The following is a 27,159-nucleotide window of genomic DNA, read 5'->3' as shown; positions in this document are numbered from 1 at the left end:
TTATTCCTCATACCCCCATAATGTCTATTCAGTATTTAGGGGTCATCTCACACATCCCTATTGCCCAGAGCCTGATTCATATGCCCCTAGTCTGATTAAGAGTAGCCCTTTCTTCTCCTCCTGCCCCCAAATACATACATACATACATAAATACATACATACACTCTCTCAAGCTTTTATCACACCCTCACCCACATATACACCCCCCCACACACACATACTCTTTAGCCTTTATCACACAAACATACAAGCATATTTTTAAAAATCTGCTCTTTAAATCATATGACCTCATTACGTCCTTCAATTCATTCTTGATTGGGAGTTCTATAAAGTGTTGCGAATAATGTCTATTCAGTATTTAGGAGACACCTTACAATCATGCTGCTCATCGCTGTTGAATTAACAAGTACTTACTATAGTCAGTCAGTTATAAGGCCTGATAAAGCACTGGCGTGAACAGAAGGGCAGAGCCACACTTTATTTATCTCCTCTCCGAGCTGTTAACTATCAGGTATATCACAGAAGATTTATCTTGGTGATTCGATTCTCATGGTCTCATGGGTTTTGTTTTTGTTGATACTTTATTTTGTTGTTTTCAAACATGAACTCAAAAAAACAAAAAACAAACAAAATAAAACAAAACAAACAAACAAAAAAAAAAAACACAAAAGGAATTTGAGAATGAGCAGTTACAATCCCAAAGGCAGTATGGAAGGTCTTGGGTTACATCCCCTTCAGTGCTTATGGTCAGCATCTTTTATAACTACCTGGTGAACTACAGGACAGAGGTGCACTGAAGAGAATGGTCAGTTCATGTAAGACCACAGACCACTCAAGACAAATGCCCTTAGGAAGCAGTTTCCAGGCCTAGATGGGAACTCTCAGCAGATAGCAGGCAGGGACCAGGCCAGCATCATGCTTCTGCTCTTAGCACAAACACTTACTCTTAGCAAAAGTGTGATCATGAGACCACAGAAAACAAGCAGGACCTGGTCCTGCAGGAAGCAAGAGAGCACAGTGAAAGGCAGTTCCTAATTATGCCATCCCTCTCCTGTGTCACATCATTGGAAAAGAAAACATAAACATTCAACATTTTAAGGATCTTGCACAAAGCAAATGACAGTAGGTTTTATTAACATATCTTACAATGTCAATTATTCCTAGTTTTGTAATGTCTGCTTAATTATAAAGGTTGATTTCACTTCTACAGTAATGTACTGTATTTAAATGATCATTCATACAAGATCACACCAGTACATGTTTTTGAATAATATACACACATCACTCTAACTTGGACCTGTTATTTTAAAAGTGGGTTTATAAATGGGACTTATAAAAGTTAGGGGAAATGGAGGCTCTAATTTAGCAGCATGCATGTACGTTTTCAAGTACAATTTCAACCAAGTGCTTTTTTAAAATTTACTGGTGACTAATTCACCAATATCAAAATAAACACTATCAAATATCCAAATTTTAAAGTTAAGGCTAATATTTTCACTTCACATCCATATGCAACACCATAAACATTCCATTTAAATATGTAGTGATCAGAGTCTGAATATATTATACCATGTATATATAGCATCAGAGTTCCAAACTGTAAAATTGCTCAAGTTCATGAGTCCTGTAACAGTATTTACTAGAGATGTAGTTAGCATTTGCTCTTCAACCACACTTACGAATGGTCTGCTATTTATAATGACCAAAGCAAAAAGGTAGCAGGCTGAGCTCGTAGCACAGCATTTTAAGGAGCAGGTGTAGGAAGGACAGGGATTTACCTGAACAAGTCATTCTTGTCTTAACAAAGTTATCTCACCATTTGGAAATGTATATAAAAATAGCAAGCTATTCCCACATATTTTCTTAAAATGCCCCAGGCAGTCTTCTGACATTCTGAAGACATCTGTGTGTGTCCTTCTCTGTTTCCTGTATTTTAATGCAAAGCCACTGTTTTACGTTAATTTCATATTCTGTAATGCTGTGTCAATTCAAAACATTTTGGAACATGGGTCTGGATGTTACTTTGATATTTTCTTATTCAATATTTCTTAGTTTACTTTCACAAGTAAAAAATGTAATTTTATGTAATAAGCCTTGGAAATCAAAAGTAGCAGGAATTGCTTGATAGTAAGTACTATGGGTGAGATAATCACCTGGAAAAATCCTGGTACCAATAAAATATGTTCTTCTTCCCCTCTTCCTCAGAGGGTTTTAGCCCATTCATTCCCATTCTGAATTAAGCCCACACACACAAGCTGATCTTCACAGCCATGTCTAAAGCAGAAGCATGGCTCATTGGCAGGGTCAAGACTCTGAGCCTTTTCTGCCGGAGGAAAGCACACAGAAGCAGCCGTGAACTGTGACCCTGCAGGACTGTAACACAGATGAGCTTCTTCAGTCAGTCAGGGGAGTTCCAGAACTTAAAGTTCATGTGTGGGGACAAATGAGCTTTTCGATCTGATCATATAAATAAAGGCTTGGTTGGTAATAAAAGGTGGGCATGCACAGAATCAAAACTTTGCCATGTATATGTTCTTAACCCTTTGATTTTATTGTAACATCTGCTCGTCACTAACAACTCTAATAATTCATTCAGTTGAAATGGCAAATCGATTTTGTGTGTGTGCGTGTGTGGTGCTTAAGATGAAACTCGGGTTCTGTACATGTTAGCCAAGTAAGCATTCTGCCACTGAGCCACACCCTCAGCCCACAAATGTTTATTTTTAAGGACCCTCGACCACACATACACCTTGCCCCGCCCTGTGCGCTGCACTACACTGCACTATATTTTACAGCTAGTTCAATTATTTACCCGGGGAAAGCATTTATGAAATTCCTGAGAATGAATTAAGTTTTCAGCAAAGCCTTAAACTTTTAACAGATTCCTCACAATAAGAAAAAAATTTAAAGTTCTACTATTAGACCAATTTTTACTATACAATATTTCACATAAATCATGTTTTACATTTGTTTCTAATTACATACAGCAAAAATCTCAAATCAACACCAGGATGACAAGGAAAAGAGGCATTGTGTTTAGCAGATGCAAATAAAACACAAAAGAGCAGTGAAACCGCAAACAAATCACATCCTCTCTGTCAGTGAACAACCGCTAAAGGCATTGCAGGGAAAATCATTTCTGAATGATTTCTGTGGACAAGTTGTGCTTTTTATTAATTGTGCACTTAAAAATGACCACTAAAGGATGATTTAAGTTACTGTTGCTCAGATCCTTGAGAAGAATATCAGACCATTGATGTGGTTGCCAAGCACCTAATTTTGGGAAGGCTTCATAATGGATGTTTACTTTTTATCTCTCAGCAAAGACATCAATCCCCCAAATTAAATTAAAGCTTATAGTTGATAAAAATCAATCTCAGTGAAAATGATAATATGTGCGATGCTGAGGTGTGTGTCACAGCCCATTGTAATGTGGACCCCATCTTTTATTGATGTGGTCAAAAGTGTGGGAAACCCACTGCTGCTCGAGAACTCGGTACCGCTCCTCGCAGATGTAGAGAGGCTTGCCCCGCCTGCAACACAAAGGCAACACAGCATTAAGTCCTGAGGCCCAGCCAGCTTACCCGTGCATGCTTCTTTAGCACACTGTGGCAAAGATGACACTATAATCTCATTCTATGTGTCCTGTATTTTGGATAGGAAAAATATCTCAAAGCTAGAAATAACTAATTAAATTAATGATTGCCATACTTTGTAATGTTTTAAGTTATAATTGCAAAACCAGGTGTGGCACACTGGTTTCTACTGCTGAAGCTTCAGGAAAACACTTGACACATCAGGCAGGGCTAACCTGAGGTCCCGGTCCTCTTCTCCATGAGCATCCAGATAGACAGAGCCCCAGAGGCAGAAGCGGTGGCCTCGGATGATGATAATCACTGACGCATTGATTAAAAGGAAAATCCCTGTTCCGGCACCACAGTTCTGAGAATGCTAAAAAGAGTAATGTAACAATGTAGTCATTAGTAACATAGAACTGTTTAATGTTAAAATAGAACTTTCTCTCTTTAAACCCGTAACTCCAGCCCCACCAGCTGACTAATACCTTAGGAAGGGTTTAGGGAAGCATAGTGTAGGAAGCAACTAACAGCTCATCGAGCTCCAAGGCTAGTGCCACCCTCAGTGATCAATGAAGGCTGCTTCCCAGGGTAGAAAGTGGGCAACAGAAAGAAGAACTGGAACTGTACTTAAGAAGGCTGCTACTTCTTTAACACAGTCTGAGTTTTACCAAACTCTCACTGTGCTGTAACTCACAGACCGGCGAGCTCAGAGTTTCACTGTGCCACATTCCCCAGGGTCTGCTTACCAGCACACATTCACAGTAGCTCTGCTGCTTGCAGCACAGGCCTTTCAGGCAGACGAAGGCGCCACACACAAGACAAACAGCTGGGTCTTTAGGAACCTTGGTGCAGACACTGCAGGTTTTTCTGTGGTAGTACTGAAAAATAGTGTTGTAATTCTCGGGCAGCTGTAACAGGTGTGGTAATTTCCATCTTGACTCTTGGATTAGCAAAGCCTAAAACATCCAAAAGTAGTCATCAGCCCTACATAAACAGGATACCAAAATTATATATTCAAATTTTAAAATGATTTTATTTTAGGATGAAAAATTGGCTTTCAAGAATGTGAGTTATTTATTAAAAATATTTCTTTTTCCATTTGACGAAAACAGCCCATTAGCAATTATTATTCTTTATTTCCATATAGATTTCAATTATAGCAGATGTAAAACTTTATAGAATAAGCACACTAAAACATGTTTATTATTTTAAGAAAGAAAAAAAGTATCCCTGAACATGCATGAAAATAAATCTCTAAACATGCAAAATATCAAACACTTCCCGACACCAGATCCTGACCTGTAATATATGATTCTTCACCTTCTCCTTAGCACAAGTCAGAGCCATAAGTCATTATTCCTATTTTAATGCTTTACACAAATTCTCCCTCCCTCCTAGAATATGCTATATTCATATACCTCAGGCTATCAAGATTATGTGTATCCGTAAGTGCTAAAGGCCTGAAACTCTTTGAATAAACTTCCTGTCTAGGTATGGGAACTCCAAGCTAACACTTCCTGCAGGGCAAGTTCTATTTGCTATTTGCAATTGTAAAAAGGCACTGGTGATGTTTTTCTAGATATTACTCCATTCACACTATAATTCCATATATTTATTAGCTAACTAATTTCTATGAAACACTTTCTATGAATTGGGAAATTACAAGAAAAATAAGAATTTTTATTTTGTGAAGTCTTCATTACATTAAAGAAACAAATGTGATAAAAAGAAGCTAAGCTCCATGACACCTGGGGATTCAGAGCTCATCACACGAGGCTCTGGGCTGACTCCTGTCCATAACTATAGCAATGCTTATAGAGAGGTGCAGCAGCAGAGATGGAGAGGTTGGACTGTAAAGAAGACTGGCTAGCAGACAATGAACTGCACAGAAGACAGTGCTGCTGCTAGGGACAGAAGCAGCAGCAGTAGGCAAGCTCACAGACACCTTAATGTCTGCAGTACACTTACACATATTTGTGTCAAATAGAGCAAGGTGGCAGATTCATGGTATAACAACAATGGAAACACAAACAAGATGGTGATGTCTCTTGAACGCCAAGTGGGGACCCAGTCAATTAGACACAGCAAGAACATGTTCCACGAGAACTAGAACATGCAATGATATCATCTGAGATCAGAAGTCACCAAGGCTATGTGTTCCTCTCAAATGACTCTTGGCGGTAGTTACTTTCTGACTTCTACAATCAGAAAAGTAGTCTGGAGTCTCTTCACCTCCGAACAACCTGGGGAGGTATCGTCTTACCTTGTCTACTAAAAGGTCAACAGAGGACCCTGTGAAATAAGGTTCCCATTGTACGAAAGCTGTACAGAACCATGGCAAGGCACTAGCCTGCTGCCTGCCTCCACTCTCAGTCACTGGTCACCACAACCCTTTACCAACCAAGCTGGCAGCACAAACCCACATTTAAGTGTTACAGATATAATCTTTTAGTTTTCATATCAAATACATTTAAACAGGAGACAGCTCTACAACTAAGAATACTATTTATTAACTTTAAATTTTTTTTTATTTTCCAACAATACTATAACGGATGCTTAAATGATTTAATTAAAATCATTAATTAAAACTTAAGCTAAAAGTAACAACTAATACACTTTTTAAGTCAAATATTTTTGCTTTTTTTTTTACTACTTATGACTCAAATATTATTTCAACTTTATCAGTTTAAAACCTGCTGTCACCAATGACTTTTGACTTCTTCCATTGGTCACCTCCCTCGAAGCACATTGTCCCCACTCTTTCTACATACCTTCCCTTGTTCTGCATGCCTCTCTGTAAATGATATTATCTCAAAACACCACTGAGTTATAATGTCAAATGCTGCAACTGGCCAGTCCAGACACGAGGCACTGATGAATGGGTGATCTGTTTGGTAAAAAGTTGGCAGAAGTCCCAGGCAGCTGGCAAGGACTGAAAATTCCTCTTCTTCCTTTAAGACATGAAACAGAAATTCTCAAGATATTTTAACTGTGATACTCACCAATGACTTTGGGCCAGTGGGAAACCAAGGCTGCTGACCACAAGTGAAGGGAGCACAGGTAACAGAAGGAGAGGAGTCTCCTTCTTCCCTTTATCCAAGCATCCTCCATAAAATACTTATCTCTAAAATGTAACTCCTACATGGCTCAACATCTGCTTCTCCTACACAGCTGTCACATTCACACCTGATGAATAGTTTACCGGCAATAGCCACTCTATAAAAGCACTTCAGACGACAGAAGAGCTATTTTGGGTTTCAGAAGCATACAGATTGATCTCGGTGTGGTGGGCAGCCCTGTACTCTAGGAATATCAAAGTTCAAGTTTGTAGAAAGACTCTGAAGGCAGCATGGAGTATAAACAACGAGACCGTGTCTTAGTAACCGAGCTGGGTTGAGGGGCCCGGTGCTTGAAGGCTCTGCATCTGGTCTCTAGCCCAAAAGATAAACAGGGCTGTGATGGAGCGCCTGCTAGTGTACACGGAAAACAACAAAGTCATAAAATTCACAGAAAGAGCTAAATGATTTTTTTGGCCTCTCAATACATATGAAACAAACAAACAAAAAAAAACCATTTTTTTTTTCCCCCGAAGCTGGGGACCGAACCCAGGGCCTTGCGCTTGCTAGGCAAGCGCTCTACCACTGAGCTAAATCCCCAACCCAAAAAAAAAAAAAAAAAAACCATTTTTAAGTGGGGTGGTGTGGGCTGTTGGTGGTGGTGGTGGTGGTGGTGGTGGTGGTGTGTGGTGTGCTTTTTTTAAATTTATAGAATGATCGGTCCAATCTGAAACTCTCTTCACTAACAAAAGAATTAGAGAAATTAGAATGAATAAATTATATTCATTTGTTTGTTTTTCTCCCCCTTTTTGAGATAGGCTCCTATGATGTCACCATGGCTGGCCTGGACTCTCTAAACCACACTGACTTCAACATTTTATTTTCTGAGACAATACCTCATATACCCAGGTTCATCTCACATCCCCTAAATAGCTATGACCTGAAATTTTGGTGTTCTTGCCTCTACCTCCCAAGAACTGGGACTAAACACAAGGTTCTGTGCACGATAGGCAAGAATTCTTCAACTGAGCCACACTACCAGCCCTTTAAGATTTCTTTTAAAAGTGTTTGTTAGTCTTATAAGCACAAATATACATCTTTCAGACTCTATTTAATTAAGACTATATTGGAGGCTCATAGATCTCTTTTCCTTGTTTGCTGGATCAATTCCTATTCCACTCAAAAAGAAACCAACCCTTCCATACTTTGAAAATGTTTCAACTCCAGCATAGAATGTGAGTGTGTGTGTGTGTGTGTGTGTGTGTGTGTGTGTGTGTGTGCGCGCGTGTGTGTCCACACTCTTGACAACCAGCAACCACTGATATTCTTTCTACTATCACAGTTTTGACTTTAATTTTTTTCATATAAATGGAACCATACTCTACAGACTTTTGTATCTGATATTTTACTTAAAACAATTTTCAGAGTCATACATTGTGCATATCACTTTCTATATTGTCCCACTTCTGGAGACAGGGTCTCACTATGCAGCCCTGGGTGGCCAAGAACTCACTAGGTAGAGCAGGCTGACCTTGAATTCACAAATATCTGCATGTCTACGTCTCCCAAGTAGTAGGGTTAAAGGTGTGAGTCACTCATCTGGCAAGGTGTAGCCCAGGCTGGCCTGGGATGCATGATCCTCCTGCTACTACCTTTTGGCATATCCCACCAGTATATGCCATTACAACCAGCTACTCTTTTAATAGCTCAGTGTACGATACAGACATACTAAATTTCATTTGTGTATTCCTAGATGTCCGAACCAATCTTCGCTAGCATGAATCAGGCTATTTTAAATATTTATTTAGTCTTCATATAGATAGATACCTTCATTTATTTTGTTGTACATCTACAAAAAGAATTGCTGATTGCTGAGCTGTAAAACAAGCACATGGCTAATTCTTAAAAGAAACTAAGAGGTCTTTTCCAAACTGAGCGTCCCGTTGGGTGTCTCTAACGGCAGTTATGACAATCTGACTTTCAAGTCTCCAGCAATACTTGACTTAACGGCGGTAAATGGATGCCATCGCCTGTGTTCGCTTGTGCTTTTTGAAGAAGCAATGCACTGAACACTTTTCTTGTTGGCCATTCATATATATTCTTTTCACAAAGTGTCTAATATTTTTGCTCATTCTTATGTGGGGTCACATTTTACAACTGAATTTTAAATGCTGACACATGTTGGTGCAGGTCCTTTGTCACCACACTGCAACCACACCTGCTTAGATCCACTGGCACACTCTAACTCTACGACAGCTTTATATCCTCTGTGGTGATCAATTACTACCTAACTTCATTTTTATTTACACTTAGTTATATCTATTTATCTTGAGACAGAGTCTATGTATCCTTGACTGGTCTGGAATTCACTTTGTAGAACAGCCTGACCAAGAACTCAGAGATCTGACTGTCCCCTGCCCCTGATACCTTAAACTGATGGCAGGCACCACCACACCTGGCTTATATTCATTTTTAATTAATTATTTGCAAAGTATAGAAATAAAATTAATCTTAATACATATTTTTATATACTGAAACTTTGTTAAACTTGTTCATTGCTTAAGTAATATTTTTTCAATTACTTATGAGGCTGGAGAGGGGGTTTAGCAGTAGAGTACTGGCTTTACCCTCTTTCTGACTCTTTCAAACTATGCCTAATTGTACATGTTTATCTCGGTCTACATACACATCTGTTGCTCTAGAATTCACTGATAGTGACATAAATGCCATGCCAACTTTCAATGGCCAAATCCAGAGCATCTGCCTCCAGGGAGCTTCCAAGTTAGAGGGGGAACTACCTGCTAATAAAACAAATGGAAGTGAAGTATAAGGGAGCAAGCACAGAAACAACCCAGTGAGTAGCCTGCTGTGCATACAAAGCTCAACAAATAAAGGGAAAGGCTGACTTTCCTTGGGCAATCTTCATGTTTAAAAATGTTCTGCATATCAGAAAACAAGCTATCTATAAAATTAAGATTTTTTTTAAAAAGCCAAAGAACTCAAAAAAAAAAAAAAAAAAAAAGAAAGAAAGAAAAAAAAAAGAAAAAAGGAGGAAAGAAGAAAAAAAGTATTTTATGGTTAAATGTTTTAAATTTGATAACATCATGTAACTCTAAACAGATGGTAATGGTAACAAATACATAGGTAACCTTGGGGAATTTGATAAAAGCCAAACTATCTAACTACTTAACATCACATTCAATTACTCAAGACAGAAGAACAGAAATGCTATTTTAGTCTGATATAAGTCTAAAGGCCATAAATATGGTGAGTTCTGATTTCTATATCAAATTCCTTGAGCTGGCAGCTCAAGTCAGGACCAAGTTAACATGTACACTGGGTTCAATTACCTTTAGTCTCCTGCCCTATTTCTCTCTTGCCTGTTCTTTTGACCACCAGCTCCATAGACTAGATTAAACCTGCAGTAATTCAGTAATGTGGTCTAACAGTCACTCTTCTGAGCAATGCACCTTTTAAACGAGTATTAAAAGCACGAAATGCCAGGGATAAAGTACTTTCAGAATGAACATCATTCTTACTCAAGCATTTGGCCTGGATCTAACGAACCTAATCTAAAACTGCTCAACCATCCCAAATTAGCAATGTTATCAGAAAAAAAAAAAAAAAGTAGTTGCTAGTAACGTAAGAGAGTTAGTATTTGGGATTATCTAGTGTTTTGGGGTAAACTGGCTTATCTTCATAACATGCTCTGCATATTAAGAGACAAAAGTGGTCTACTATGCACAAGTACGACCTGGAAATCAGCCTACTGTAACAACAAGGCCACATTATACCTGGCAACTGGGTAAATCTTCCCCAAAGAGGTGGTGCTGAAGAAGGCTGCTGATCCTGAGGAAAGGTAAGCAGAAATCCTGTATGTATCTTTCCATGGACTCAGGAGACCAAGCAATAGGACTGACCTAAAGTAAAAAAGAAAAATGGAGGAATTCGTGCTGCAACAGATGCAGCTTTTCAAGCGTTCACTCTTCGAGGCAGTAAGATCCAAGTTAACAGACATACCATGGTACACTCCTGAGCGCCTTCTTCACAATATAACTTCCCTTTAGACAGCTCGCTTATGACAAAGCCCAACAGTACTTCGTAAGACTTCTCTGCATCACATGTATTCTGGGAAAAATTAAAATATTAATTTTACATGAGGTACTGAGAAATTACAAAAGGAAGTTCCCTGGAAATAATACCCTTATGTAGTAAATCTGTAATTGAATTATATCTCAAACACATGAATTTCATTACCTCTAAATCCAGGTTAATTTTGGAATCAGAATAAAATTGAGTAGGTGGTTAAAATTATTCTAGTTATATCTTTAAAAGACAGAATGTAGTGTATATATATTTATTTGTAGACTATATATTATATTACCATACACTTTTATGTATAATTGTACACACACACCTTCTACTGCTGAGAACTTATCCTAAGGAGTTGCCTGACCTAGGGAGCATTGACTGAAAAATACTTCACAGGCAACAAATACAACAAATTTGAACCACATGAAAAATGTTTGCAATCTGAATTATAATAATACATATATATATATATAAATCAGAAGAAATATTTTTCTATGATGTCATTGTACTCATTAACTATACTTTTAAAATATAAAGAATAATTGAATAAATACCAGGTTTGTCCTGAACTCTTACTGTTATTTTTATTAATTAAATTTTAAATTATTTTGCATTCATAAATGCATACACTACGTACTGTCTCCTCTCATCTCTGTCAAGTGTTTCCCTCCAGCAAACAAATCCAGAGCTTAGGCATGCTAGACAAGCGCTCCACCACTGAGCCCCGTCTGCGGCATCCTAACACTGACAGCATCCCTCGCTGGACCACAGATTCGTTACTTGATGATGCTTGTTCTTTTACCCTCAGTGTTTTATCCATGTTGCTCTATACTTCCCCCCCCAGACTTCCAACTCCAAAATGTCTGCTATGCTTTCTAGTTTTCACAAATTCTTCTTCATAACGGAACTCTAGCAACAACAATGGAATTTATCTTGATAATTTTGGAGCTTCTGGCTTTGGAAACTGACTGAACATGCTTTTTTTTTTTTTTTTTTTTTTTTAATAATCCTTTATTTAAAATTTTTTCTTCTGCTTTCTATTATGCCCAGTCATGTATATTGTGTTCTAATTCTAAACTACAAAAATACTTCTAATTCACAACTGCTCTTTTTAGTGTGAATTGCCTTATTCTTGCCCAATTAACAGAATAAATATTTCCTAAATATGACCACTATACATTTCACATAATTTACACAAATCAATACCTTGATAACTATCAGAATAGTAAAATGTTATTAAAATCGTTTGAATCAAATCACTTCATGGATTGGCTATATGTGAGTCAATAAGATGAGAACACCAGCCAGCTTCCAAAGTGTAGTCTACTCTTTAGAATTAAGTATTTCTAGAATATTACAAAAGGAAAGTTTTAAAGAGTAACATTATGCTCAGATCACTGAAATAAGTTACTAGTGAGAATAAAGTTTTTGGTTTTTTTTTTTTTCTTTTTGACTTTTTGGTTTTTCAAGTCAGAGTTTCTCTGTGTAGTCCTGGCTATCCTGGAACTCACTTTGTTGACCTTGTAGATCTTGAACTCAAGAGATCCCCTGCCTCTACCTCCCAAGTGGTGGGATTAAATGTGTGCAGCACCACCACTCATCCTGACAATAAGTTTTAAATCTATTATCAAATGCATATCAAATACACTGTCACATTCAGAAAGCTGTGCATCACGATAGAAAGCTGGCTTGATGTAATAATTACTGTTTACATTGTCAACTCTTTCTTACTAAAGCAGTGCTGGAACTTTTGAGGATTTCACACAAGTACTGTACTTACATAATTCCACTCTCTCCTCCTTATCTAATTTTCCTTGTACCCCTTACTTGTTCTCAAATTTATAACCTCTTCTTTAACTATTATTGGTGTGTGTGTGTGTGTGTGTGAGAGAGAGAGAGAGAGAGAGAGAGAGAGAGAGAGAGAGAGAGAGAGAGAGAGAGAGAGAGAGAGAGAATAATTTCTGGGTCCACTTAGTCTTGCTCCTATGTTTATGTATTTATGCTGAACACTTGAGATTAGATGACCTGTCAGAGGGCTTGTCCCTGGAGAAGACTGTTCTTTCCTTCTCAACAGCCACTAATAGACTGTAACTCTTCATCTTAGATGAGGCTGTGGGAGACTCCTCACCCCCACATTGGCATGTCAACTGGATGTCACGGTGCAGGTCTTATTTAGGTGACCAACCATATTGTTGCAGTTTTCTGCATGCAGCTTCCCTATCATCTACAGACAACGACAATCTTCCTGTAGACGTGCTGACCCTCGGGCTCTAACCATCTTCCCAATGCCTTTTCTGGGAGTGGTGTGGGATGAGAAACTTTATTTCATGTATATACAGATACAGGCAATTTTTGGCTAATGCAGAGTGGGCTCATGAAGCTTAGGATAGAACTAATGAGAGCATAGACTCTGAAATCAAGAACTGACAAACTAGGGAAGAGGTAGCAAAAGCCAATGGATAAACAAAGAATGGCATCAGAATCCACAGGCACAGGACAGAAGGGACGCTCAGTGGTTATGGGCTCTTGCTACTCTGAACTCAGTTCCCAGCATACACAGAGGGTATCTCACAACTGCCAGTAACTCTAGCTCAGGGAATCTGGCATGTTCTTCTGTCCTCTTTAGTTACCCATATGCATAAGTGTACACACACACACACACACACACACACACACACACACACTTTTGAAAAACATTCAGTGATGCACAAGGTCTATCAGCATAGGTTCAAAGCTTTTGTCTAAGCACTGCTTTGTGAACTTTGGGATGGGGGTCATGTCCTTAGAGCATATTTCAGATACTATGATCCTACTTTAAACAAACAACAAGTATTTTGAAGTATTTGTTTTGAGACCGTCCCATGTACTCCAGGGGGCCCCAGGCTCCTTATATGAAGCAGGCTCCAACCCAGTTTGAGCTTACAATCCCTCTGCCTCCACCTTCCTTTGCTAGGAATGCTAGCAAATCCCTAAGAAGTCATACAGTCTGGATCTGCAGTTTACCTTTAAGAAGGCTGAGGCTCAGACAGTTTTCCATTCTTTGTCTAAAGATGTAACATCTGTCTTCAAAGGCAGACTGGCACACTAACTAACTTCAGTTTGATAGGCGACTGGCCGATACCCCAGCTCAAGGCACAATGCACTCTGATATGCTGTGTTAAATTTCTGGGCATATGATTGTGATTTGGGAGTGAACTGGCAGAACAGTGAAGGACAGTCAGCACAGTTCATGCACTTACAGGTGGATTTAGCTCTTGTGGACCAAGAGATACAATTTGAAATCACGCATTTTAAAAATAACTTCTCTTCTATTAAATTTGATAAAGGCCAAATTTAGAGATACTTTCTGTATCTAACAGTGTATAACTGCAGTATCCTGGTTAGCTTTATCTCAACTTGACAAAAGCTAAAGTCGAAGAACTGAAGGAGCTGAAGGGGTTTGCAACCCCATAGGAACAACAATGCCAACCAACCAGAGCTCCCATGGACTAAATCACCATGCAAGAGTATACATGGACTGACCATGGCTCCAGCTGCATAAGTAGCAGAGGATGGCCTTGTTGGGCACCAGTGGAAGGAGAAGCCCTTGGTCCTGCCAAGGCTGGATCCCACAATATAGGGGGATGTCAGGGCAGAAAGTAGGGGTTGTGGGGGAGGGGGAACACCCTCATAGTGAAGTGGGATGAGGGATAGGACAGGGGCCTTATGAAAGGAAACCCGCAAAGGGAATAACATTTGAAATGTAAATAAAAATATACAAAAAAAAAAAAACCCAAAAAACCAAAAAAACTAGAGTCATCTAGAGGAGGAAACCTCAATTGAGGAGATGCCTGCCTAAAACTGCACTGTAGGCAAGTCTGTGGGGGCATTTCCTTGGTTTTTAATGGGGGAGGGTCCAGTTCACTGAGGGTGGGGCACCTTTGGTTGTTGGTCCTGGGTTCTATTTAAAAAAAAAAAAAAAAAAAAAAAAGCTGGGCAAAGCTCTGAGGACAAACAGTGAGCAGCACTCTCCAAGGCCTCTGCATCAGCTCCTGCCTCCAGTTCCCTTCTGGTTTTGAGTTCTGACCTTGGCTGCCTTCAGTTTACTGTGACTCAGGATATGCAAACCAAATAAAATGAACCTTTCTTTTCTAAGTTGGTCATTTTATTTTATCACAGCAACAGTAACCCCAAGTAGGACATGCGATAAAACATTTTTAACTGTTTTCTTTCTTTTTCCCCCCATAAGTGTTCCATTTCCAATTAAACCCATTTTTAACTCTTTTGTCTCTCTAATGACCGTTCTTGGGCTAGGCTGTAGCTCTCTGTAGAGCACCTATCTAGCATTCAGATGGTTTGCACTCAAATCTGAGCACCTCAAAAGCAAAACAAAAAAGTTCACACAGAAAACATACTCTCAACTGACTTCCACTCCGCCTTACAGGCCTCCCCTGATGACTGAGAGAACTCAGGGAAGAGACTACCTTTTTAAGAGCTCCAAGGTGTTTCCAGGCTGACCGATCCTCTTCAGTGCCCTTCACTGAGAGCGCTGCCAGGGCCTGGGTGTAGAGCAGGGTGAAGAGAACTTTGACAATGCAGGTGAAGTGCTCTGCAACAAGAAAGACAGCACTGGCTCTTTGCAATGCACATCTTTTGAACCCAAAAATATCCCACATGCTTATACCTTTGCCTGTGTGTGTAATTTTCCTGCATTTGTGTGGTTAATGAGATTATACTGTATTTGTTCTATTGATCTTATTGCTACTATGACCAAATATTTGACATAAACAACTTAAGGGAGGAGAGAGTTGCTTTTGCTCAGCACTTCAGTTATGGTGTAAGCCATGGTGACAAGAGGGCAGATGCTGGGACTGGTTCTCAGCTACTTTCCCCTTCTCCCCTTTTTCTCATTGGCACCAAACTTGTGGGATAATTCTGGTGACATTCATGGCTGGTTTCTCCTCCAAGAAACATGCCCACAGACACAACCAAGTTGTACCTCCTTAATCTCCTAGAGACAGGTTCTCACTATTTCTGCAAGGCAGTTCTTATAGTCCAATCAAATAGGCACCCAAAACCACCCATCACACTTCCCAACAAATCAAATTTATGAAAGCACTCTATCATGATGCACACCCCTACAAGATGTGTCAATGTCAGGCAGTGTCTTCTATAAGGGTGTTCTCATGTGAGCCTGGCAGAGCAGGGCTGTGATCCCGGCTCCTTAGGAGCTGTGAGGCAAAGAACTGCAAGTTCAAAGCCTGCTCTTCCTGTAGACTGAGCCAAGGCCAGTCTGAAAAATCAAAATATTTATAATTCTACAACTGCTCTTCATAGTGTGACTTGCCTCATTCTTGCCCAATTAACAGACTAAGTATTTCCTAAATATGACCAATATACACGTCACATAATTTACACAAATCAATGCCTTGATAACTATCAGAACAGTAAATGTTATTAAAATCTGTTTAAATCAAATTACTTCTTAAATATTTAGGCAGAGCTCACTTCATCCAAAAGGTTTAAATCTCAAATTCAAACAGCCCCCTGGCCACCACACACACACACACACACACACACACACACACACACACACACACACACACAGTCCATGACTTGGCTATATGGCACAGAGAAACCCTGACTTCCAAAAAAAAAAAAAAGCCTCCCAAAAACCCTTTATTGTCACTAAGTAACTTATTTCAGAGATTTGAGCATAAAGTTGTTCTTTAAAACTTTGTAATATTCCAGAACTATAAACAGACTAAACTTTGGAAGCTGGATCACGTTCTAATCTCATTGACTAACATGTAGCCAATGTATGGAGTTAAGAAAAGAAACAGATGGGACCTGGGGAGGCGGCTCAGTCAGAAAGTGCTGGATACACAAACATGAGGACCTGGTTCTAGCCACTAAACCCACACACCTCTAACACTGTATCACTGGGGTGTAGAGGAGGAAGATGAGTTCAGTGACCAGCCAATGTAGCCAAAATGTCAAGCTCCAAGTTTAGTGAGAGACCAGCACCCCATAAAAAAATCTTAACTGGCAAATCAAAACAACCCTGAGATTTCACCTTACACCAGTGAGAATGGCTAAGATCAAAACTCAGGTGACAGCAAATGCTGGCGAGGATGTGGAGAAAGGGGAACACTCCTCCATTGTTGGTGGGGTTGCAGACTGCTACAACCATTCTGGAAATCAGTCTGGAGGTTCCTCAGAAAATTGGACATTGAACTGCCTGAGGATCCAGCTATACCTCTCCTGGGCATATACCCAAAAGATGCCCCAACATATAAAAAAGACACGTGCTCCACTATGTTCATTGCAGAAGCTGGAAAGAACCCAGATGCCCTTCAATAGAGGAATGGATACAGAAAATGTGGTACATCTACACAATGGAATATTACTCAGCTATCAGAAACAATGACTTTATGAAATTCGTAGGCAAATGGTTGGAACTGGAAAATATCATCCTGAGTGAGCTAACCCAATCACAGAAAGACATACATGGTATGTACTCATTGATAAGTGGCTATTAGCCCAAATGCTTGAATTAGCCTAGATGCCTAGAACAAATGAAACTCAAGACGGAGGATCAAAATGTGAATGCATATCGCTCCTGAGAGACACAGCTAGAATACAGCAAATACAGAGGCGTATGCCAGCAGGAAACCACTGAACTGAGAACAGGACCCCCGTTGAAGGAATCAGAGAAAGAACTGGAAGAGCTTGAAGGAGCTCGAGACCCCATATGTACAGCAATGCCAACCAAACAGAGCTTCCAGGGACTAAGCCACTACCCAAAGACTATACATGGACTGACCCTGGACTCTGACCTCATAGGTAGCAATGAATATCCTAGTAAGAGCACCAGTGGAAGGGGAAGCCCTGGGTCCTGCTAAGACTGAACCCCCAGTGAACTAGACTGTTGGGGAGAGGGCAGCAAGGCGGGGAGGGTTGGGAGGGGAGCACCAATAAGGAGGGGGGGGGAGGGGGATGTTTGCCTGGAAACCGGGAAAGGGAATAACACTCGAAATGTATATAAGAAATACTCAAGTTAATAATAATAAAAAATATAAAAAAAAAAAAAAAACTTAACTGGGAAGCCTTTCAGACATAGTGCCCAGAAACACTGCTTAAGTAATTTCTTCTCATAATAAACTGTGTGTTATTAAAAAGTCATCCAGCAAGAGAAGTAACAGCTACTATAGCCAGTGTTTTAGCTACTTCTTGTAGAAAGTTTTAATTCAACCAAGCAGTAGTACCACAAGCCTTTAATTCCAGCACTTGTGAGGCAAAGGAAAGTGAATCTCTTGAGTTCTAGGCCAGCCTGGTCTACAGAGTAAGTTCTGGTTGCTTCTTGGTCATGATGTTTTGTGCAGGAATAGAAACCCTGACTAAGACACAAGGCTACACAGAAAAACCCTGTCTCGAAAGCTAGAGAGGCAGGGTTCCTATTTTTAATCATTTTTAATATCCTTAAACTGACAGTTTTTAAAGCCACTGTAGTTCCAAGTTTTGGCATTCACTTATGTAATCTATTATTATGTAATCTATTGATGGAATTGATATATTCCATCTAGTGATGGAATAACTCTATATGTGACACCAACATCTTTCAGGGACTTTAAACAAGGAACCACTGTTTACCACTGAATACAAGTAAAGTCATACAAATACAATTCTAAAAATTTTTTAAAGGAAAAAGGGGATTGTCATGTCCAGTTGAGTAAATGTGCCTAATCACAGAGAAATCACCATGAAAACTGAAGTCGAACAGAAGCTCCATCCCTACTTAAAATGCTTGTGGAGCAAGAAGACCCCAGCTACCATGCCAACTTCAGCTATCACAGTGTACCACACCTTTGGAGCAGGGCCATGGCTCTGTCTCTGCTACTAGCTTGACAGTTGCACAGTGCTCACATGGCAGGCATATGCTGGGGCTCAATGCCAGCACAAGACACTATTAAGTAGAAGCAGTCTGTTCCTACTGTTTACCAGGATAGAGAAGGTGGTAAGGTAGAAATAGCAACATGGGGAGGGAATGGGGGCTTATGAACAGGAAACCGAGAAGGGTAATAACATTTAAAATGTAAGTAAAGAAATATATCTAATAAAAAAGTTTAAAAGGGGGGGCAAAAATATTCATAGGAGGGGATATGGAGGCAAAGTTTGGAGCAGAGACTGAAGGAACACCCATTCAGAGCCTGCCCCACATGTGGCTCATATATATACAGCCACCAAAACTAGATAAGATTGATGAAGCCAAGAAGTGCAGGCTGACAGGAACCGGATATAGATCTCTCCTGAGAGGTACAACCAGAGCATGTCAAATACAGAGGTGAATGCCAGCAGCAAACCACTGAACTGAGAACGTGGTCCCTGTTGGAGGAATTAGAGAAAGGATTGAAAGAGCTGAAGTGGCTTGCAACCCCATAAGAACAACAATGCCAACCAACCAGAGCTTCCAGGGACTAAACCACTACCCAAAGACTATACATGGACAGACCCATGGCTCCAGCTGCATATTGTAGCAGAGGATAGCCTTGTTGGGTACCAATGGAAGGAAAGCCCTTGGTCTTGCAGAGGTAGGACCCCTAGTGTAGGGGAATGTCAGGGGGGCAGGGGTGTTGGGAGGGGAACACCCTTATAGAAGAAGGGGAGGGGGATGGGATAGGGGGCTTATGTCTGGGAAAACGGGAACGGGAATAACATTTGAAATATAAATAAAAAAAATCCAATAAAAGTTAAAAAAATAAAATAAAGAAATAGCAACATGGGACTTACAAGGTGAATTTTTCCTGAAAGTTACATATTGTTTACATTCCTAAATTCCTATTCTTGAAAGGGCTAAAACAAGAACAAGCTGCCATACCTGACCCATTACATTACTTCAGAGTAAATAATATTAACAATTTAAATAAATAATATGTTAAAATTTCCCTACATTTTCTGGTTTTTTTTATAAGGATGAAATCTTAAAATTATCTTAGAATAATTCAAAAGGCATTGTCATTAATTGGGAACTGTGTCTGACTCTAGACTGATATCAAGAGAAGCTCACTGAGCATTGCTTTACTGGTTAATGCAGGAAAACACAGAAATATTGAAAATTTGAGTACTGACTGAGCTCAATATTGAACAAAACTGAATATTTGACATGTGACTATTGCATTCTGTACTTTGTATAAGTTTTCCAGGGAAATCTACAAGGCTCTGGAAACAGCTACATCCACTGACTTTCTGGCTTGCCTGAAGCTTTAGGGCTTACTGCACGTAACAAGGAAAATGGAACGTCAAGAATTACAAAAGCTCTTCTCACACAAACTGTGTTAGAGTTAAGATTTATAAAATGCTCTAAGTTTCCCTTTAGGCTGAGGTAAATATGTGAACCAAAGACCCTATGGAAAGAGCACTCCTGAAACAGGAGAAGGTGTGAAGATGCATCAGATACTTTATTCTTTTCCTAAAAGCACCATACAGTTTCTTGTAAAAAAAGAAAAGCACTTTGCACTACATGGAAATGCCAAATTTTCTCACTCTTCCCTTCTCTCACTTAAAGTTACTAGTTACATGTTGCCTGAGCCCTTAATCAAAAAAATAAAGCCTACAAAAATTCATTTCTGATATGCTTTCTTGGAGGGGAAGCTACATCGTATTTTCTCTTTGGTGAGTGAAGAACCCAAATAGTTTAAGAAGATTTTATTTGGCTTAATCACGATAGAACTAAGAGAAGATCTCAGTGCACCTCATACTTAATAAGGTAGTTAACACTGGCTCCTTGAATATATTTCAGGCATCTAGATTTTGTTTCCAATAAACTACCAACATTCCCAAAAACACATTACATAAATGTGATCACAACAGGGGTGCTAAAGATTAAAGTGTGAGCAATAATAGTGTTTTTGAATTTCAAATAAGAAATTATGCAGAAAATAAAGGTCATCAGATTTTTGACACAATCACTGCATTCTGCAAATATTGACTAACTGCATGGTGGTTTGAATGAAAGTGGCCCCTGCAGGCATTAGAAATGTGGCCTTGTTGGAGGAGGTGTATCACTGGAGGTGGTTTTTGAGGTTTTAAAAGTCCATGCCAGGCCCAGTGTCTCTCTGTCTGTCTGATATCCACCCCTCCTTCCCTCCCTCCTTTTCCCCTCCCTCTGTCTCTGCCTCCACCTTGTGAATAAGATGAAAGTTAACAGCTTCTGCTCGAGTGCCATGCCTGTGTGCTTGCTGCCATGCTTCCTGCCATGATCCTGTACTGACCTCTGAAACTGTAAGCAAGGCCCCAGCTAAGTGCTCTTAAGTCACGGTGTCTCTTCACAATAATCAAACAGTAACTAGTCCATACTGTAATGTCCCAAGTGGCAGGGATATACGAGAGTTGGCCTAGTCCTGGAGGAGCTGATAGCCTACAGGGGAGGCACTTAAGAAAACCTAGTGACAGTAGGAGTGTCAATAGTGAAGTGTGGGCAGGTTAATATGGGAAAAGGAAAGGGATGTCTAAAAGGAAGGTTGAAACATTGGGAGTTAGTGAGTGAAGAATGGAGAAAAAGAAAATACTTAAATATACTCATCGTGTTTCCTTTTAGCTGCAAGCACAATAACTACCATGGGTTTTGCCCAACAATTTAACCTCTTCCTGTCCATCACTGCCTTCACCCATTCTCTCTACACCTCTCTCTCATTCTTTATTCCATTATAATCTGTTATTTCCATAACTAAAAAACTTCTTACTGCTCTTCTTTATTATAGAATTATTTCTAGTCTATAGCCAGAGATCCTTAAGAGATTATCTATACTATCAATATACTTTTAAACCTGGTAAGAACTATGGAACTATTCAGAAAACGTTCATATACCAAATTTTCCCATACAGTTTTAGAAGATTTGTGGATTCAACAATTAAGTGTAGAAGCAGATTAAAAAGCCCTGGTCTAAAGACACCGTCAAAGGTCTAATGCAATGGCACATACCTTTTAATCCCAGCATTAGAGATGAAGGCAGGCAGATCTCTGGGAATTAAAGGCTAAGCTGGTCTACATAGTAAGTTCAAGGACAGCCAGGAATACATAGAAAAATCACATCTGGGGCAGGTAAGGGGAAAAGAAAGAAGAGGAGAAAGAGGAGGAAGGGAGGAAGAGCAGCAGGAGGAGGAGAGGAGGAAGAAGAACCAGCAGCAGCTATGTGGTCAGGTCGACCTGACATGCAGCACTATAAAGAATAGAACACTACATATCTTCCCAGTGCTGCTTGGTTTTGTTATTTTAAATACTTGACAGTTTTGTAGAAACAGCTTGGATATTAAACATCCCTCAAAGTCTAATATAGAAAGTCTTGTCAGCCTGTGCCAGTACTGGGAGGTGACAGAGAGGGTGTACACTTCGAAGGAACACTGGGACGCGGTCCCCTTTTCCTCTTCTCCCTGATTCATGGACACCATGAAGCAGCCTCATCTCCTACAGCCTTCCACCACAGTACTACCTTGCCACAGGGCCAAAAGCAGTGAGACAAAACAAACGATGGACTCTGGGAGCCACAAGAACTCTTCTTTTAAAGCTGATTGCCTATCACAGTTCTCTGTCACAGGACGGAAAGCTACTCCAGATAAACACCACAGATTATTGTGAAATTTTAAAGTACAAGTTTTGGAACTAATTTAACTACAGGCAAATTTAATGACTACTAGATAATCATCTACTGAGTCCCCAAGGGCAAAGTCCACATTTTACTCATCTTTGTACTTCTAGTATCCAGTAAAGCGTGTCTCAGCACAGCACACAGTAGGTGTTTACTAAACATTTCTTGAGCCTGTGAAATGGCTCAGCAGGTAAAGGTGGCCACCAAGACTGATGATGAATTTCACCCCAGACCCCAACTACAGAAGGAAGAGAACTGAGTTCTATAGATTTTCCTCTCACTTGCACCTGGTTCAGTGCATATGTGACCTCATGGGTACACAGCATCACAATGTAAATTTAAAATGTTTTTTAACCAAAGCAGATAATGACTTCACAACTTAGTACTAAACCAGCATTTGCTTACTAAATCTGTTCACAAAACTACTTTTAAATGACATTAAGGAATGATTTAAGGATCACTTACTAACAAAATTTTATACAGATTTTTTTTCCTCAATCTAGTCTACTCCATTTATTTAACCAAGAAAATCCAAACTTGTTTTAGAACACAACTTTAGGATTTGTTTCTACTGAATAAGAATCTGTAGGATCAAAAAAACTCAGCACACTAAACTCTCTCCTGTTGCTGAGTAAGCCTAAGGCCAACAGTCCTTTCTGCAAAACGACCCAGCAGCTAATGAGGCAAGCATTCGGGCACGGTCCTATACTATATAGTTCCTTCTACACAGCAAGTGCCTTCTCTAATAGGTCCTCAGGTTTACATGAAAAAACTATCCCTATAAAGGAAATGTATATTGAAATGCTTAAAATATAAGACAAAGCAACTTTGTGTAGGTTAAAGTATAATATACTGTGCATTGTTTGAATACATTAGGAAGAAACCGCCGTGAGCCCTAGCATGTTTTCCTAAACTAATAAAAACTAACCAAAAATTTTCCCTGTACACATATGAATATTAAAAAATTTAAAATTTATTTTGTAAAGAGACTGAATTAGGTTATTTGACAAGTTTAGGTTTTAAAGTCTATAAATGAATAAATTCATAGCTATAGACAATCTCACAAAAACAGTAATAAAAATATCTACTGAATGTTAAAAGAAGAATATGGGGTGTAACTACTGATATCATTCCTTTTGTGTTGATTAAATGTTTCTGGAACTTAGTAAAGGTAATTAAATGCCAATGGAACCATAATTGTAAAAGATGTCTAAGCAGCACACCGTTTGCTATGTGAATATTGTAACTAAAATATAAAATCAAGCCAAGTGTTGGTGGCATGTGTGTTTAATCCCAGCACTTGCAAGGCAGAGGCAGGTGGATCTGTGAGTGAGAGGTCATCCTGGTCCACAGAGTGAGTTCCAGGACAGCCAGGGCTGCACAGAGAAACATCTTACAAAAAACAAACATCAACAACAAAAATTAAATCAAAATTCAGAGTTGCTGTAAATGTGATTTGCATATTAATGACATTTTACCATTTACCAAGTATAATTTACTTGAAATATTATAATTTGTCTATACTTAAAATAAATGGTCATTTCCTACCCCTAGGTTGATTTTATTAAATTATTGAAATATACGCAAAGACTGTTTTCCACCGGGAGCATTTTATACTAACATTACACTGTGACTTACAACAGGAAAGCAGGGCTAGGCATGGAGGGTACCATTAACCCCAGCACACCAGAGGCAGAAGCAGGGGGATCTCTATGAGTTCCAGGTCAACCTGGTCTATACAGAAAGTTCCAGATTAGGCAGGACTATATAATCAGACCCTACCTCAAAACAAAATAAAGTAATAAACCAATTTTTCAAAACAAAAGAAAGTTTATTAGCTGACAAAATATTTTAAATGCTTTAAAGTAAAACCTATGAAAACTATGAAGCAATACTCAAAATGATGCTAATTTAATATTAAAGTTGTTTATCCAATATTATGATGCTAACACTAATTTAAAATGATAGAATATCGCATTTTTAATTACCTACTGTGTACATGTAGATTCAGTGGGGATATTAAACCTGACACTTTGTTTTTTAAATTTTCTTTTACATTAATACTTCAATTTAAAAAAAACAATATTTAAGGTAATTTCCTCAGGCATTTTACATCTTATTGAAAAAAAAAATAGACAAGTTTTAAAAAACACCTTTATTTCTCTCTCACCTTCCTGACTGCAATAAAAATATACTACTAATAAAATACTATTTTTCATTAAAAATTTTCCTTTTCTTTCTTTTTCCTCTATTTTTTTTAAGAAAGATTTTACTTGATTTAGAGCTTGAGGAAGAGTCCCTCCTAGCAAGGAAGCGGGCACATACGGCACCCTGTCCCATTGGTCTGTAGGGAAGGACAGTGCAAGAGACCAAGAGTGAACAGTGGTGCACAGCTTCCGTCCTGGGCCAGATCCAGTTAGGAGTCCAAATGTGTCCAGCTGGCCCCACAACTCAGGCTAGTCTTCACTGCTTAGTTGATGCTTTTCTCCATCACTCTCATGGTCATTCTATCAGCCTGGATGTCCTATTTGTCCCTAGAATCTCGACAATATCCCAAAAGTAATCTGAGAGTGTGAGGTTTAAGACCCACCTTTCTGTAAGGGCTGTGGCATCATTAAGATCTGGATGAGCAGGAGCGATGTCACATCATGATAAAGGACTGGGACTTCAGGCTGCTGGTCTTCATTCCCCACCCTAAAAGGAAAACCGCATGGTCACGCTCTAGTGTACAGCATATCTTTCTAATTCATTTCACATATAACATGTATATCTACAAACCAGAAACAGAAATAATAAAGAAATCTTAACAGAAGTACTTGATGACCATATTTTGTTTTACTATTATTATGATTGTTTTGGTAATGCATATATTTTCTTTGGCTAACTTGAAAACATTACATAAGAACTGTATTAAGCCTTACCAAAGTTAAACACATGTACTGTATTAAGGTTACGTTGAGATTTTTGGATCACTGAAATTACAGAAACCAAGGAAGGTATTGAATAGACACAAGAAAAGAGGTCAGATGAGGCAGCTCATAGATATAATCACAACTAGCTCAAGATAAATAAATGCTCACCTTATGAAAAGGCCCAGGCACAGATCAGCAATCTGGTCAGGTTAATATTCTCTTTAAAAAAGACTTAGCTGTCTCCTGAGAGGCTCTGCCAGAGCCTGACCAATACAGATGCGGATGTTTGCAGTCAACCATGCATCAGACTGAGTGCAGGGAGCCCAACAGAGGAGTTAGGGGAAGGACTGAAGGAGCTGAAGGAGTTTGCAACCCCATAGGAAGAGCAACAATATCAACCAACCAGACCACCACAGAGCTCCCAGGGACTAAACCACCATCCCAAGAGCACACATGGAGGGACCCATGGCTCCAGCTGCATATGTAGCAGAGGATGGCCTTATCTGCATCAATGGGAGGGGAGGCCCTTGGTCCTGTGAAGGCTCAATGCCCCAGTGTAGGGGAGTGCTAGGTTAGTGAGCTGGGAGTGGGTAGATGGGTGGGGGAGAGCACCCTCATTGAAGCAGGGGGAATGAGGGGTGGGATAGGGAGTTTTGTAGAGGGAAAACTAGGAAGGGAAACATTTGAAATTTAAATGAAGAAAATAATCAATAAAAAAAAGAAGACTTTATTGCTGACACAATTTCTAACAAAAGCCTTAACATTTACATTTTTAACACAGGATAATCAAAGTCGAACTTCTCACACACCACAAAAGGTATCAACCCTAGAGATGTGCAGCAATATGAAAGCACAGACTTCAAAGCAGGACTCACACTAAGTGTGTATGTGGGGGGGTGGTTTCCTGCCTGACTGTAAGTGAACTCTGAGCCTCATACACTCTATATATCTAACAAGCACTCGATCACTGAGTATAGTCTTAATATTGGAAAGTGAACTATTTTTATTATGTTTAAATTTTCATAAAACAATAAAAGTAAATCTCAAGCTTCCAAACCTGGCTAAATTCTGAAACTGTACTTCTGACCAGGCTTGAGCAATACTGCATGAGCCTGTGATTAGGCTCTATTACCAGCAAGGCGATCAGGAAATGCTGGTTACCTGTTAAGTACGAGGCACTGGACAAACAGCCAGATAAGTTGATTCCTGCATCTATGAATCTTCAGACAATAGATGAAACATAGCACTTTGAATTTCACCTTTCCCTACAAATATTTCTCATGTACTGTACTTATATTCCTCTCTAAGGCTACAGCTTCTATTATCCTATGTACCAGGCCCCTTATTTTATAAAACTGGGAAGGGAAGGAGGAAGAGCACCACTTAAGTGTCAAAATCCCTCACGGGAATCATTCTCCCTATGATCAATAGTGATCTCTTAATTATAAAGTTTAGTGGACATTCTAAATCCTCATCTCATTGACCCTTGACCTTAGATATACTTGAGTACAACTACCTGGAATTATTTTTATCTCTATCTGCTACTGCAGATGGGAAAACTGACTGCCCTTCTACAGGTCCTAAGTTCAGTTCCCAGCAACCACATAATAAGTAAATCTTAACATATGGAGATTAAGTTAAGAACTCTTACTGCCCTTACAGAGGACCCAGGTTTGGTCTCCTCATATTTTTATAATAGACGGTGATTGATACAGACACTAACATCTGGTCAAGACACAGAGAAGAAAAGACTGTGGCATGCCCACCTCTAAATTGGACAACTCTATCACATTTGCTCTCCCTAAGGCTCAGGGATCATCACAGAAGAAGGAGCAGAGAGAGTGTGAGTGACAGGTAGTGGGCATCACAGTGGCAGTATATGTGACAGCCCCACTGC

At 39.4% G+C, this 27,159-nt stretch overlaps 1 protein-coding gene across 3 annotated transcripts in view; it reads right to left on the bottom strand.

Annotated features, from left to right (window-relative positions):
• Nucleotides 1-562: 562 nt before the first annotated feature.
• Nucleotides 563-27,159, bottom strand: part of Ubr3 (ubiquitin protein ligase E3 component n-recognin 3) — a 146,080-nt gene continuing 119,483 nt past the window's right edge. Inside the window, exons 32-39 of one of the 3 annotated variants that reach the window (XM_032903454.1) lie at nucleotides 24,941-25,044; nucleotides 15,190-15,314; nucleotides 10,655-10,762; nucleotides 10,429-10,554; nucleotides 6,350-6,529; nucleotides 4,325-4,534; nucleotides 3,812-3,951; nucleotides 563-3,533 (exon numbers count right to left, since the gene is read on the bottom strand). In XM_032903454.1, the coding sequence (XP_032759345.1) occupies nucleotides 3,416-3,533; nucleotides 3,812-3,951; nucleotides 4,325-4,534; nucleotides 6,350-6,529; nucleotides 10,429-10,554; nucleotides 10,655-10,762; nucleotides 15,190-15,314; nucleotides 24,941-25,044 (1,111 nt within the window). In that variant the 3' untranslated portion in view covers nucleotides 563-3,415. Of the gene's footprint in view, nucleotides 3,534-3,811; nucleotides 3,952-4,324; nucleotides 4,535-6,349; nucleotides 6,530-10,428; nucleotides 10,555-10,654; nucleotides 10,763-14,724; nucleotides 15,315-24,940; nucleotides 25,045-27,159 lie in introns of those variants that run through there. The other 2 variants (XM_032903453.1, XM_032903452.1) reach the window with 2 other exon arrangements.

This window comes from Rattus rattus, chromosome 5, assembly GCF_011064425.1.
Source record: "Rattus rattus isolate New Zealand chromosome 5, Rrattus_CSIRO_v1, whole genome shotgun sequence".
Lineage (NCBI taxonomy): Eukaryota > Metazoa > Chordata > Mammalia > Rodentia > Muridae > Rattus > Rattus rattus.
The sequence above is the reverse complement of the archived record's forward strand: the minus strand, read 5'-3'. Positions and strand labels throughout refer to the sequence as shown.